At 37.4% G+C, this 16,537-nt stretch overlaps 1 protein-coding gene across 6 annotated transcripts in view; it reads left to right on the top strand.

Moving 5' to 3' along the window:
- Window positions 1-7,479, top strand: part of KLHL5 (kelch like family member 5) — a 92,736-nt gene extending 85,257 nt beyond the window's left edge. For all 6 annotated transcript variants that reach the window (XM_055434186.2, XM_055434187.2, XM_088836284.1 and 3 more), the window contains 2 exons: window positions 1,270-1,441; window positions 6,239-7,479. In XM_055434186.2, coding sequence (XP_055290161.1) covers window positions 1,270-1,441; window positions 6,239-6,295 — 229 coding nt within the window. In that variant the 3' untranslated portion in view covers window positions 6,296-7,479. The remainder of the gene's footprint in view (window positions 1-1,269; window positions 1,442-6,238) is intronic.
- Window positions 7,480-16,537: the final 9,058 nt, after the last annotated feature.

Here is a 16,537-nt window from a genome sequence, read left to right on the forward strand (position 1 = left end):
AAAATAAAGGGCTAGTACGACTTAAAACTTGAACAAGTTATCCATGTTCAGAACTCATATATGGATCTAGGTAAAGATCCCGACGTCAACAGAAGCTCTGGACAGTGGTTCAGGCCCCCATCTTCTGTGTGATCAGTGGGATGGAGAGAATTGACGGGATTTAGGAAGTAGATTCAGTAGGAGTGTGTATGAACACACCAGAAAGGTATATGTTTCATTCAGAAAACTGGAAGGCAGCCACTGTCACTGGAGAACACAGAATGATAGAAGTGGCAGGAAAGTAGTAGGGGGAGGTCGGGGCAGATCATGTAGAGTCTTGAAGCCCTGTTAAGGATCTTGGATTTTAAAGAGCAATGAAAAGTTAACGAATATGTGTATGTGTGTGAATTATTTAATAAATTATAAATGACTAAAAGAAGGATAAAAAATGATGGTTAGTTGATGACAGTGAGTGCTTTCTATGAAATAATAAGCAGAGTTGGTGTTTTTTGAGAAAGCAAGTTAGTTAACACCTATGTTTCACCTATGTCAGGGAGAAAATAATTCAGACTTTGCTTGCTACATGTTAAAATCCAGGAAAGATATATGGAAGTGTTTAAACACTTTGTCCCATAAATTACAGGCCCACTATAGGACTGCACCCAGTGAAAAGCTGTTCATTAATACAAGAAGCATATATAAGTCATTTGGAAGCAATATATAAGTCATCTTAGCATGATGTGTCTGCTCTTAAGATGATTTGGGAGCAGTTCTAGTTAACATACTTCCTGAAAGAGACAAGAAACTCTAAAAATGAGCAGTTAACAGTGATTGAAGGGAATTCCCTGGTTGTCCAGTGGTTAGGACTCTGAGATTCCATTGTGAGGGGTACAGGTTTCAATCCCAGCACCACCCCCTCAAAAAAACACAAAAAGCAAAACAAAAAAAAGCCAATTGAGGCTGTAAGTCATCTTACATAGAGCACCCATCTTATGTAGAGCTTCATGAATTGATATCCTCAGGTTTTCAGTAGGCAATCTAAAACCCTAAAGCAGTTTTAAACATTTACATGAGCTTTTTTGGACTAGTTTAAATGTTATACATCTGTAAAATAATTCTGTCGTAATTTAGAAGTTTTCAGGAAAATACTGATTTTTTTTTCTCTAAAATGTGTTTAAATGTACTTTATGTAATAGATAATAAGACATAAAATAGGATTAAAGGACAGAAGAATTTTATGTAAAACGTTGTGAGAATAATGTCAGCTCCATTTCTAAAATTTCCTTTCAGATATGATCCTAAAACAGATATGTGGACTGCAGTGGCTTCTATGAGCATCAGCAGAGATGCTGTGGGGGTCTGTTTACTTGGTGATAAATTATATGCTGTTGGAGGGTATGATGGACAGACTTACCTTAATACAGTGGAGGCTTATGATCCCCAGACAAATGAGTGGACCCAGGTATGGCATTTCATGGTTCTTTATTACACTTACTGTATTTTTGTTAAAAGCAATTCTTTTGGTAAAACAGACCCTAATTATGTCCAGTATCAAAATACATAGCATAAGCATGATAAAGTCATCTCTTAATTAAATATAAGAAAACAGAGGGAGTGTTTAATTTTATAGTATAGTTAAAATTCAAAATTACCTTTGAAGTGTGAGTTAATACTCAGAGAAATTATTAATTGGTTATTATTGTTATTACTATTATTAGCTGCCACCATTTGCTTACTGAGAATTGATGAGATGTTCTAGCATCAGCAGAGCAGATAGAACCACAAGAGGCTATAATGAAGAAAGTAGAGATTGTGGAAAATAAAAAATTGAACCACTTTCCCATAGATGAGCATAATTTTTAAATACTCAAGCAACTGATATTTGGGAACAGAGAAGGACATGGCAGCCCACTCTAGTATTCTTGCTTGGAGACATGGACAGAGGAGCCTGGCAGGCTATAGTCCATAGGGTCACAAAAGAACTGGACATGACTTAGCAACTAAACAACAGTAACAAATGTCTGGTTATAACCTAATAAAGATGGCAATCTTACTTAACATTAACAAGTAAGAAACTTGACTTGGGAAGCTTATTAACAGAAAAAAATCCATCTTTATCTATTTCTAAAAGAGTCTAGAGCTTCTGAGAATGATCTTTTGAGATCTTTGTTTCCATCATCACCCAGAATAGAACCATGAATTTTCTGCCTCTGCACGCAATTCAATATCTGGTACAGAAAAGGCACTAATTGAGCCAAGGTTTACCTTCCCAGGCAGTAAAGAATCTGCCTGCAACGCAGGAGGCCTGGGTTCAATCCCTGGGTCAGGAAAATCCCCTAGAGAAGGGAATGGCTACCCACTCCAGTATTCTTTCCTGGAAAATTCCATGGACAGAGGAGCCTGGTGGGCCACAGTCCATGGGGTCACCAAGTGTCAGACATAGCAACTAACACTTTTACCTTTACCTACATACAAGGAGTAGTGGTAAGTACTGTCAAGATAACAGAATTTATGAGACGCCCTGCTGTCATAGAACTTAATTACTTGGGTCAGTGAGATCTGCACGTGTAAAGGGAGGATCCACAGTGTGAAGCATGAAGTGTTGGTATGAAGTGTTGCATGGTCTAGGCAGTGAGCCGCATGGGAAGTCAAAGAGAAGAGAGAAAATGGTTGTTGAGAGGGCTTCCGTAAGGAAGAAGTGGGATTTAATGTAAGCCTTAATGAATTGATCTAATTCAAAAAGGAAATCATGTGAGAAAACATGAAATAAATGTCACTAAAGTGGAAATATGCAGGGTATCTTGAGGAAGTGGGGCTGGTTATAAGACTCTGTGCTTGAGAAGAGTAGGAATTCTTGGAGAGGAAGGTTGGAATCAGGATGGAGATCTGTAATGGTTAACCTAAAGAGTTTGGTAGTGAGAAGCCAGTGGAGACTTTTAACCAAGAGAGCAATGCAGTAATAGAAAATCCACATGTCAGAGGTGGGTAGGGGAAATGAAGGCTGGGTGAAAGGACATTTAGAAGGTTGCTTCATTTATAAGGCTTGAGGTGTTGAATACATAGGATTCAAGAGATATCACCAAGTCCTGTTAATTTTTTCTGTATACACTTACTAGGTTGTATAGAGAGGTGCAGCTTCTGGAGAAAACAGCAAAAGAATGATCAGAGAGTATCTTAGTAGATAATGAAATAGAGCATTAAAAGAAAGGAGAGAGGATTTCAGTAACATAAAAGAATGAAGAAGATTTGTCATTCATGAAGTTGTCAGGACCTTTGAGAATGTGAGAGAAGCAGAAGCCACCACACAGTGTAAAAAGTAAAGAGAAGATTAAAAGTAAATGTGGAAGCTAGAGGGGCATACAATTTTAAAATAATGATAATGATAGAAAGTTAACACTTAGTATGTTTTATGTACCTGGCTCTGTTCTAAGCACTTGACAGTAAAGAATCTTCCCAACATCTCTATGAGTAAGTACTGTTATTTCCTCACTATATTGGATGAGGGGTCTAAATAGCTGACTCAGTGTCACACAGCAGGTAAATGGTGGAGTTAAAATTTGAGCCTAGGATCTTTTTCACAATTAAAGATGAAGACAGGAGAGCTGACAGCAAAGTTGAAGGCATTTTTCTGAAAAGGACAGGAAACAGAATTGAGGGCAAAGGCAGGAGGAAAGTTTTTATCCTCAGACTGGCGGAAAGGTTTTTATCCTCCAAAACTGGAAGGGAAGATGAGAATATGAGGATTGAAAGATAGAAAGTGTTTTCAAGTGAAGAGAATGGTAGGTAAAGAGACTTAGATTGTATGACCTTGATCTTATTTCTTAAATAAGTGAGATCACTTGGTGAAGGGGAGAAGGCATAATTTGAGGACTTGAGTTAGAGCTACAGGATTTTGTTAGAAACTACCATCAGCCTCCTACCATGGCAGAAGTAGTTGTGAATGATAATTGAGGAACCCAAGAAGGGATAGAAGAATCTCTTTTCCTGAAATGTATTTCATTTAAGCCCTTAGGCCAGTTATAAGGAAATATATTTCAAACTTCCTATTACAGATAATTAATACTTTATGCTAAATCACTCTGTATCAGAATTCATAATCTGTGACCATACACCCTTTAGTTTACATGCCATTTCCATTACTTTTTAAATTTTTTTTATTGAAGTACAATTGATATACAATATTATATAAGTTACAAGTGTACAATATAGTGATTCACAATTTAAAGATTATATTCCATTTATCCATACTATAAAATATTGACTGTATTCCCTGTGTTGTACAATGCATCTTTGTGGCTTATTTTATACCTGTGTGTGCTCAGTCGTGTCTGACTCTGTCATCCCATGGATTGTAGCCCACCAGATTCCTCTGTCCATGGAATTTTTCAGGCACAAATACTGGAGTGGGTTGCCATTTCCTCCTCCAGGGGATCCCACCCAGGGATCAATCAAACCCACTTCTCTTGGGTCTTCTGCATTGGCAGGCAGAATCTTTACCACTGTGCCACCTGGGAAGACCCATTTTAGACATAGTTGTTTGTAACTCTTAATTCTCTACCTCTATTTTGCCCCTCCCCTCTCCCCAGTGGTAACCACTAGTTCTCTAGATCCAAGAGTCTGTTTTTTTTTGTTGTTGTTGTTATATTCACTAGTTTGTTGCATTATTTAGAGTCCACATATAAGTGATTTTAAAGCTCCTAAATGTGAACTTAAAACCATAGTATCTGAAAAAATCAGTGTTTTCCATTTGATGATCCTACAAATGGACAGGAGGACATTTATTTGTATAGGAAATGAAATATGATTATGAAGTCTTAAGCCACCACTCACTCCACTACCAGCATTGACCCAAAACAGGTGACCACATTGCATTTGGTAAATTCTCAAAGCTAAACTTTATAGCTGGTTATCATGACAACATCAACTATTCACAGGGTAGAGACAGTGTCTTGAGTGTTTTGAGAAAAACTACTAATTACAGACAGTTTGATTCAAATGACTTGGAGGTTACTTCTAGAATACTGTAAGTAAATATGGTTTTAAAATAGGTTATTTGAACAAAAAGATGTAACAGTGATCAAAACAACTGATTCAGGTGGAGAACAACCATGAATTCATTCATGTTGAAGTCAGGTGTATTCTTAATTGGTCAGGAGAGAAGAGTCAAAATGACTCATGTACAGATGGCACAGTGGTAAAGAATCTGCCTGCCAAGCAGGAGACCTGGGTTCCATGCTTAGATCGGGAAGATCTCCTGGAGAAGGGAATTGCAACCCACTCAACTGTTCCTCCCGGGATAATCCTAAAGACAGAGGAACGTGGCAGGCTACAGTCCATGATGTTGCAAAGAGACACGACTGAGACTAACCCCCACCACCATTTGACAAAAACACTTTACGACATATACGTGCATGCATAGGTACAAAACAAAACCCTTTCCAAATGCTTAATGTTTTAATTCTCTTAGCTCAAATGTATAGATTCTTACTGGGCTCAAAGTAGTTTCTCTTTTAAAACTATTCTTGTCTACACTTATCTCCACTATGAATTACCCCAGTGTCTAGAGTACTTTTGAAAAAAAAAAAGACAATAAGTGAAATATTTAAGAATTGTTCCTTATTCATAAGATTATATTTTCTCCCAAGTGTCTCATATTTTTATCTCACTGTTCTCACTGTTGTAGAGTTTATTCACCAGGTTTGTTTTCACTCCGAAGAAGTTGGGTGGGAGATATGTATTATTTATTCACTCTGCTAACAAGTAGCAGAATGAGTTTAGACTTTTCAGCCATGCTGAGAAGGTCATCAATAACAGTGAAGTTAGTGGTTTCTCCAGAGTAAGCAGTGTATTTTGTGTCCTCTCTGAGACAGCAGAGTCAGGGCTGGATAATACTTGGTATTTTCTCCATATTAGTCACAAAGTTACTTTAAGTGTTCAGCCTTGTCTCCCATCCATATTGTACATCATTTTGGCCAAAATAGTGTTTCACATAGAACAGTTCCTGATCTATCTTTAAAGAGAAGTGAATGCTACATTATTATGTTATATGCCCAAAACGATTTAGTCCTTGAAGCTTTGGCGTCAGGAAGGGGGATCTCGTCTAAGAAAAGGGTCAGCAGAAGAGCTCAGACAGTAGGGCTTGGGCTCTTTGCCAACCACTGTGAGCAAACTGTTGCAATATTTCACTGACTATTGTGGTATTATCAACATTGTTACCCACAATCCCAACATAAGTCTTTCTGGTTTTTTGTTTTTTTAGGTTGCTCCACTGTGCCTCGGAAGAGCTGGAGCTTGCGTTGTGACTGTGAAACTATAACTTAGTGTTTGTTTTTCTAAATGAAGATATCTTCTTCCTTTATGAATTTAGTATAATTATCCTACTGTCAGTGGATATGTTTTTAGTAAATTTGCAACGCCACATTCCTGGGCACAAAGTGCCTGATCTCTAAATGAAGATGTTAAAACACGGGAGGAAAGAGCAGAAGAACCAGCATTAAAAACTTTTACTTCTTAGGAAATCAAAACTGCATCTGGTGGATTGTGAATGTATGTTCCTGATATATAAAATATGACAACAAATGCACTGCTCCTAACACAACCCAGGGTTAATTGGGAATTTCATTTCTTTTAATAATCAAACACATTTTACTGATACTGTTATCCGGATTTCTTTTATTATAGTGCAAATACATCTGATAAAACTTCTAATGCATTGCTTTGTAACTTTACCATACATGAGTTGTAGTAATTTTTATTCATTTATTTGCTTAATCACGACCACTATTTTAATGATAAAGACTATGCATTTAGTTTTTTTCAGGAATAGCTGAATTTTCTGTGCTTTGGTTGTGGAGTTTTATTTCTAAAATTTCTAAGTGAATCAATTTACTGAACATTAAAGAGTTAGAACAATGACCAAATTAAAGCTTGTTTTAATCTTTGGGATCTATTTTAATATTCATTCCATCTAGATTCACCAAGAACTCCATATTATGATATTCTTCCTTTGGAACTGAAATAAGGTGTTTTACATTAAATTCAAGATATGCAAATTTTGTGGAGAAAATAAATGCTATGTACCGTCTAATGTTCTTTCACCTAAGTAGTATTTAATTATATGAATTTGTTTTCTTTTATATTGTTAAAAATGTTTTGATTTTGTCTTTTTATATTGAAGAACTGTTTGGATATTCTTATGTTCTTAAGTCTGTATTTGCCTCTCCTGCCTTGTTTCTTATCTTTTGCCAGAACTAGTAATCCTTTGTGCGTCTTTGTAATCAAACAGTTTGGGGGGATGGGCTTATTGAATGTTTGGAAAATGAGTTTAAAGTGTTTATTTCCCAAACTTTTGTACATTTGTAAACTCTTAATTACACATGTGAATGTTAATACTCTCAGTGAAATATTTATTGTTTGCACTGGGCAGTATTATTTTATGGTAAATTCTTTAGGGTATAAGTCATTAACTTATATCTTAATATAAAAAGAGTATAAACCAGATTCTCACCTTGTAAAAGTTCATATTGTGGTTTATGTGTTTTTACATCTGTATCAGTGTAGCCTTTATTTTAGTTGCTCCTTTAAAAATTGAGCTTTTCTCTTTTTTTTTTTTTTGAGCTGATTTTGAATACTCATGAAATTTTTCTACCTTTGAAGTCAACAAACTTAGGACTTCTATTCTCAAAGAAAATTCCATGGGCATTTTACTGGTGTGGGGACTAAGAAAATATCAGTGATCGTGACAAATATATCATTATTTCATATATTCATTGTAGTGTGTATATGAATTCAGGTATTTTCCTCACAAGAAGGGGTCAGCTGTAGAGGATATTTATGTATTTAGGATAAGAGAGAGAAGAAGAAAAAGGTATAAGAAACAAAACAAAAATTTGAAAAGCAGTAATGTGTTAGTACATCATCCTTTCATGTGGAGGCTTAGGCATGGATGTGAAAGTAAAGTACTTATCCTTGTGATTACTTATCTCCATTCATCATTCACTCTCTCGTTCCCTGAGTCAGACTCACCTTCAAGTAAAGGAACCGATTCTTGTCCCTGAGGATCTTCCTTTCCTTTATGGGATTCATTAGAACAGTTCCTTTGATTTTTCTATCCCACTGGAGGGCCTTTCTAATGGAGTTTTGTAGTCAATAGAACCTGCTCTTGATACAAATGAAGAAAACTAATTTCTTTTCTAGTGACAGAACATTTGCCAAAACATTTATTCTTCTCTTAGACTGGGATCTTGTAAATCTAGAGGAAAATATGGCCCTTCCTTGTGTGCATCATCCAAGACTACTGTCTTAACTCTTACTATTAGCTTCTCCATTATCCCAATGAACATCTCTTCTAGCTGCTCTTTATTTTAGCCCCAATTAATGATCACCTTATGAAAAATAAGAATATTTGTGAACTATTGAATACTTACGAACTAGGAGCCAAGTTTTTTGCATGCATTAATGTACTTAATTGTTCTCTTTTATTATTCTCCTTACTCAGATGAGGAACCTGGGGCATGGAGAGTTTAACTTCAAGATTATATATAGCAAGTTAGTGGCCGAGTAGGGATTCAGGTGTAGGAAGTCTGGCTCAGGAGTCCATTCTGTTACCATTCCTGCTTCTAGGTAGAAAAGAAGTTTCATTTCATGTGAGAAATCATTTATTTTAATTAAAAAAAAACTTTATTTTAAATAAATCATTTATTTTAATTTAAAAGAATGTTAATGCTTTAGAAGTAAAATTTATCAGTTATACTCTTACCAGAAAATTTTGGTTCCTTAATATTGGGATAATTTATTTAAATAAAACTCATATGGAATTTTACATACATTTTGCTTTAGAAAAGTAAATGTAAGTAAACATACTTCCAAGTTTTATAAATATTAGATAAATTTCATGGTATTTTGGATGGCTCAATCATAAACAAATCAAAAATACGCTTTATGGGACCTCTCTGTTGGTCCAGTGGCTAGGACTCCACACTCCCAGTACAAGGGGCCCAGCTTCAGTCCCTGGTTGGGGTACTGGATCCCACCTACCACAACTAAAGATCCTGAATGCTGCAATGAAGATCAAAGATCTCACATTTCACAACTAAAACTTGGCACAGCCAAATAAATAAGTAATAAATATATTTTTTAAAATGTTTTACGGCCAACAAAATAGATAACCTATATGAAATAGACAAATTTCTGGAAATACACAAATCACTACAACTGATTTAAGAAATAAGTCTAAATAAATCTAACAAGTAAAGAGTTGACTCAATCATCAAAACCTCTCAACAAATAAAGTTCAGAACCAGAATTTGGTAGACTTAAACAGTTTATAAGACCAGCATTACCTTGATACCTAAGCCAGGCAAAAGCAGATTTTATACCATGACAAACTAAGAATTTATTGCAAAAATATAGGGGTGGTTCAAATACAAAAATCAATGCATCAATGTAACTTACCACTTAATAGAATGAAGATAACTCAGCTAGAAGAAACAAACAGTGACATGAAAATAAAGCTCTTCATTATTAAAGAAAAGATAACATTAGCATCTCAGTTGATAAGAAAAAGCATTTGACAGAAATCAATACCCTTTAATGATAAAGTACTCCGCAAACTTGGAAGAGAATGAAATTTCCTCAACCAGTAAAAAAACATTCATGAAAAACCCACAGTTAACCACACAATAAATGATAAAAGATTAAAAGGTTTTCCTCCAATATTGGGAAAATGTCCACTCCCATCATTCCTAGTCAACACTGTACAAGAAGTTCTAGCCAAAGCAATTAGGCAAGAAAGAAAAGGAATCGCAATTAGGAAGAAATAAAACTCCATTTGCAGCTGTTTTGATCCTATATATTAAAAATCCTAAAGAAAACACATACACGCATAACTATTAGAGCTATCATTAATGTTACAAGGTCAACACAAATGTTAGCTGATTTCTATATACTGGCCAAAAGTGTAAGATGAAAATTAGAAAACCATTTCATTTACAACACTTGGGAATAAATCTAACACAGGAGGTATAAGGCTTGTACACTGAAAAGTACAAAACATTGCTGAAATGAAGACCTAAGTAAGTGGAAAGACGTTCATAAATCAGAAGACTTAAGATGGCAATACTCCACAAATTAATCTATAGATCCAATGCAACCCCTGTCAAAAATCTAATGGCCATTTTTGCAGAAATGGAAAAGTCAATTTTAAAATTCCTGTAAAATTTCAAGGGACCCAAAAGAGCCAAAACAATTGTGAAAAAGAATAGCAAAGTTGAAGGTCTTTCTTATATCAAAATTTATCAAACTGGTGTGGTACTGTTACAAGGATAAACATACAGATCTAAAGCATAAAATAGAAAGTCCAAAAATAAACTATAGTCAATATCTTATGGTCAGTTGATTTTCAGTAAGAGTGCTAAGACCATTCAGTGCAGAAAATAGTCTCTTCAACAAATGGTGCTAGATGCATGCATGCATGCATGCTGTCATACGCGATTATTTGTGACCCTATGGGCTGAAGTTCACCAGGCTCCTCTGTCCATGGGATCTCCCAGGCAAGAATACTGGAGTGGGTTGCCATTTCCTCCTCCAGAGAATCTTCCTGACCCAGGGCTCGAACCCACATCTCCTACTTCGCAGACAGATTCTTTACCTCTGAGCCACTTGGGGATCCCCAAGGGCAAAAGAATGAAATTGGACCCTTACTCTACAGCATACTGTTGTTTAGTCACTAAGTCATGTCCAACTCTTTTCTAACCCCATGGACTGTAACCTGTCAACTTCCTATGTCGGTGGGATTTCCCAGGCAAGAAGACTGTAGTGGGTTGCCATTTCCTTCTCCAGGGGATCTTGACCCAGGATTGAACCCAAATCTGCTGCTTGGCAGGTGGATTCTTTACGCCACCTGGGAAGCATGTGCTATGCTGTTCTTAGTCGCTCAGTCATGTCCGACTCTGCAACCACATGGACTATAGCCCACCAGGCACTTCTGTACATGGGGAGTCTTAAGGCAGGAATACTGGAATGAGTTGCCATGCTCTCCAGAGGATCTTCCCAACCCAGGGATGGAACCCAGGTCTCCCACATTGCACGCCACTTCACATCCACTAGGAGAACTGTAATTTTAAAAACAGAAAATAAAGTGTTGGAGAGGATGTGGAGAACTTATATAGCGAAGAAAAGGGTAAACCAAGGTGGGGCTTCCAACATCAAGAAAGTTATTGAAAGAAGACAGAATGAATAACTGAGTCTCTGGGCCTGAAGACAAGCAGAGCATCTCTTAGGTTTTGAAGCATTTAAGGGTAATTAGGCTAAATCTCATGTTTTATTAAATTTCTTCAGACTTGGCCTTTTGTTCACTGAGATATAGGAAGGTTGAGTCAACTTGATTGTGTGGCAGATACGTGCTAAGCATGTCATATATACATTCATACATGTAGTCTTTACAATAGCCCTATGAAGTAGATATGATTATTCCCACTTAATGATGACTTCCCTGTGGAAGAGGTTAGAGAAAGTGAATGGGGCACGGAAAGAAATGCCAAAAACTTTGGAATGAATAGCATATGCTTTTACACGTTAACTAGGAAGATAAAAAGGTTTTTTATACTCAGGGCCCAATTCACATGTGTGGCATGTTTTAAAAAAAAATATTGAAGTCTGCAGCTACTTAAGGCAATATTCACATCTCTCAACCCTACTAGTCTTGTTTTTCCTATTCTCTTTTTATTTTCCTTAATTTCTTTCCCTCCCTCTGGAGACGTGCTTCTCTTCTACCCTTTTAGAGAAAGCATTATCTTCAATCATTTACCCTTGGTGGACAAGTCCATCCAGAAGTTTTTAAATCATTAATAGTAATTATTGAAACAAGGGATACGTTTTAGTCACTTCATGCTCCCTAAACACCCAGTTTTTTTAATAAGTTCAAATCCCCAAATACAGTATATCGTTAGGTGTATTCAGAATATAGGTAAGTCAGTTTCTACCTAAGGCTCTTTATGAAACAAAATGCCTGGATCATGTGATTAAGTAGATACAATAATTGATTTATGACAAGCTTTAATTTTCAGAAAAGCTAGTTTCCTTATATCCAGAAAATCACATTAACTATAAAGATTCAATGTTCATGGGTTTTTCTTTTAATTAAGGCCAAATTCATATAATCATTTTAAAGTGAACAATTCAGTAGTATTTAGTATATTCATAATGTTGTATAACTACCACCTCTATCTAATTCCAAAACATTTTCATAAGCCCAAAAGAAAACCCCATGGCCAGGCAGTGCCCTACCCGATCCCCTTTCCCCAGCTCTTGGCAACCACCAGTCTGCATTCCATCTCTGTGAACTTATCTATTCTGGATATTTCATGTAGAATCATATGACATGTGGCTCTTTATGTCAGGCTTCTTTCACTTAAGATATATTCAAGATTCATCTGTATTGTAGCATGATGTGTATCAGCACTTCATTACTTTATACTGATGGAATAATATTCCACTATGTGTATACCAAAATTTGCTAATCCATTCATGGACATTTGAGTTGTTTCTGCCTTTTGACTAATGTGAATAGTGCTGCTACAAACATATGTGAACAAGAATTTGTTTGAATCCCTGTTTTTAATTCTTTGAGATATAATACCTAGGAGTGGGATTGTTGGAAGGAAGGAAGGAAAGTCGCTCAGTCGTGTCCGACTCTTTGCGACCCCATGGACTGCATGCAGCCTCCCAGGCTCCTCTGTCCATGGGATTTTCCAGGCAAGAGTACTGGAGTGGATTGCCATTTTCTTATCCAGGGAGGTAATTCTACGTTGAACTTTTTTAAGGAACCATCAAGCTGGTTTCCAGAGAAACAGAGTGAGCATAGGTTTTTTAGCAGAAGTAGCTATCCATCTTCAGAAACAAATCAGGCTTTTCCATCTGCTTCTTTACATTTGGCATACTCTAGACCAATGGTTCTCAACTCTGTGTACCACAGAATTTAAAAAGAGAGAGAGAAGGAAAGAAAGAAAAAGTAGGCTTCGTCTCTAGAAATTGTTTCAATAAATGTGGGTTGAGCCTAAGCTACTGCAAGTGAGCCCCAGCTAATTCTAATGGCAGTAAGGATTAAGAACTACAATATGAACTCAGGGGAAGTAATGCAAAAAACTTTCTCCAGAGAATAGGAATCATTAACTTGTCATGGACCCAGAACTAATTTTAATTTATTAATTTCCTTGACTATTTTATTCACAGTCAAGTATCTGCACCTAGAATCATGCTTGGCACAGAACTGGACAAAAATAATTGGCTTAATGTTGAATATTCAATTATATTTTAAGCTTAAAGTTAATCATATATAATAGCTATTAATTTTTAAATGACATTAATATTTTTAGCTACTAATATTCCTTAGGAAACCAAAGGGAACTGTGCTCAATTTAGGATCCCCTGATCAGTTATTGTTTTCGAATATACCATCTTTCCCTAGTTACTGTTATGCTTATTAGACTTTCTACGTAATATTGGTAGAAAACTATTTATTTGCTCTAATGGGCATCATTTTAAATTTGGAAGTATAAACAACAAATTGAAGGCAGTGTATAAGATGATCAAGCTACTGGCATTTACTGGAAATGTATACAATAAAAATTTTCTGTAGCATATCTGTTTATTTTAAAAATCTGAATTCCACCTAAATTTCCTAGTTTCTTTATCTGTTCAGTTCAGTTCAGTCGCTCAGTCGTCTCCGACTCTCCGCGACCCCATGAATCACAGCACGCCAGGCCTCCCTGTCCATCACCAACTCCCAGAGTTCACTCAAACTCATGTCCATCGAGTAGGTGATGCCATCCAGCCATCTCATTCTCTGTCGTCCCCTTCTCCTCCTGCCCCCAACCTTTCCCAGCATCAGAGTCTTTTCCAGTGAGTCACTCGTCACATGAGGTGGCCAAAGTATTGCACTTTCAGCTTTAGCATCAGTCCTTCCAACGAACACCCAGGATTGATCTCCTTTAGAATGGACTGGTTGGATCTCCTTGCAGTACAAGGGACTCTCAAGAGTCTTCTCCAACACCACAGTTCAAAAGCATCAATCCTTCGGCGATCAGCTTTCTTCACAGTCCAACTCTCACATCCATACATGACCACGGGAAAAACCATAGCCTTGACTAGACGGACCTTGGTTGGCAAAGTAATGTCTCTGCTTTTTAATATACTATCAAGGTTGGTCATAACTTTCCTTCCAAGGAGTAAGCGTCTTTTAATTTCCTGGCTGCAATCAGCATCTGCAGTGATTTTGGAGCCCGAAAAAATAAAGTCTGACACTGTTTCCACTGTTTTTCCATCTATTTCTCATGAAGTGATGGGACCAGATGCCATGATCTTTGTTTTCTGAATGTTGAGCTTCAAGCCAACCTTTTCACCCTCCTCTTTCACTTTCATCAAGAGGCTTTTGAGTTCCTCTTCACTTTCTGCCATAAGGGTAGTGTCATCTGCATATCTGAGGTTATTGATATTTCTCCCAGCAATCTTGATTCCAGCTTGTGCTTCTTCCAGCCCAGCATTCCTCATGATGTGCTCTGCATATACGTTAAATAAGCAAGGTGACAATATACAGCCTTGATGTACTCCTTTTCCTATTTGGAACCAGTCTGTTGTTCCATGTCCAGTTCTGACTGTTGCTTCCTGACCTGCATACAGGTTTCTCAAGAGGCAGAAAGTCAAGAAACACCTGGAGTAACAGGCAAATTTGGCCTTGGAGCACGGAATGAAGCAGGGCAAAGGCTAATAGAGTTTTGTCAAGAGAACGCACTGGTCATAGCAAACACCCTCTTCCAACAACACAAGAGAAGACTCTACACATGGACATCGCCAGATGGTCAACACCGAAATCAGATTGATTATATTCTTTGCAGCCAAAGATGGAGAAGCTGTATACAATTAGCAAAAACAAGACCAGGAGCTAACTGTGGCTCAGATCATGAACTCCTTATTGCCAAATTCAGACTTAAATTGAAGAAAGTAGGGAAAACCACTAGACCATTCAGATATGACCTAAATCAAATCCCTTATGATTATACAGTGGAAGTGAGAAATAGATTTAAGGGACGAGATCTGATAGATAGAGTGCCTAATGAACTCTGGACGGAGGTTCGTGACATTGTACAGGAGACAGGGACCAAGACCATCCCCATGGAAAAGAAATGCAAAAAAAGCAAAATGGCTGTCTGAGGAGGACTTACAAATAGCTGTGAAAAGAAGAGAAGCGAAAAGGAAAGATATAAGCATCTGAATGCAGAGTTCTTTATCTGTTCTTAGTATTAAATGTCATTACTAGCATGTGAGATGAGTGTAATTGTGCAGTAGTTTGAGCATCCTTTGGCATTGCCTTTCTTTGGGATTGGAATGAAAACTGACCTTTTCCAGTCCTGTGGCCACTACTGAGTTTTCCAAATTTGCTGGCATTTTGAGTGCAGCACTTTCACAGCATCATCTTTCAGGATTTGAAATAGCTCAACTGGAATTCCATCACCTCCACTAGCTTTGTTCGTAGTGATGCTTTCTAAGGCCCACTTGACTTCACATTTCAAGATGTCTGGCTCTAGGTGAGTGATCACACCATCGTGATTATCTGGGTCATGAAGATCTTTTTTGTACAGTTCTTCTGTGTATTCTTGCCACCTCTTCTTAATATCTTCTGCTTCTGTTAGGTCCATACCATTTCTGTCCTTTATCGAGCCCATCTTTGCATGAAATGTTCCCTTGGTATCTCTAATTTTCTTGAAGAAAATTAGCAGATCTCTGCTGCTGCTGCTGCTACTAAGTTGCTTCAGTCGTGTCTGACTCTGTGCGACCCCATAGACAGTAGCCCACCAGGCTCCCCCGTACCTGGGATTCTCCAGGCAAGAACACCGGAGTGGGTTGCCATTTCCATCTCCAATGCATGAAAGTGAAAAGTGAAAGTGAAGTTGCTCAGTCCTGTCCGACTCTTAGCGACCCCATGGACTGCAGCCTACCAGGCTCCTCTGCCCGTGGGATTTTCCAGGCAAGAGCACTGGAGTGGGGTGCCATTGCCTTCTCCGACGAGATCTCTAGTCTTTCCTATTCTGTTGTTTTCCTCTATTTCTTTGCATTGATCGCTGAGGAAGGCTTTCTTATCTCTCCTTGCTATTCTCTGGAACTTTGCATTCAGATGCTTATATCTTTCCTTTTCTCCTTTGCTTTACGCTTCTCTTTTCACAGCTATTTGTAAGGGCTCCCCAGACAGCCATTTTGCTTTTTTACATTTCTTTTCCATGGGGATGGTCTTGGTCCCTGTCTCCTGTACAATGTCACGGACCTCCATCCATAGTTCATCAGGCACTCTATCAGCTCTAGTCCCTTAAATCTATTTCTCACTTCCACTGTATAATCATAAGGGATTTGATTTAGGTCATATCTGAATGGTCTAGTGGCTTTTCCTACTTTCTTCAATTTAAGTCTGAATTTATGAACCCTTAATTGGCTCCTAGTTGCCTAAGGTTACTTGAGGAAGCCCCCGTGGTTAGGTTGTACCCACTGTGTGCCTAGGGCACAAGTGCAG

Source organism: Moschus berezovskii, chromosome 5 (genome assembly GCF_049115385.1).
Source record: "Moschus berezovskii isolate FMDL1 chromosome 5, NW_MosBer_1.0, whole genome shotgun sequence".
NCBI classification, from domain to species: domain Eukaryota; kingdom Metazoa; phylum Chordata; class Mammalia; order Artiodactyla; family Moschidae; genus Moschus; species Moschus berezovskii.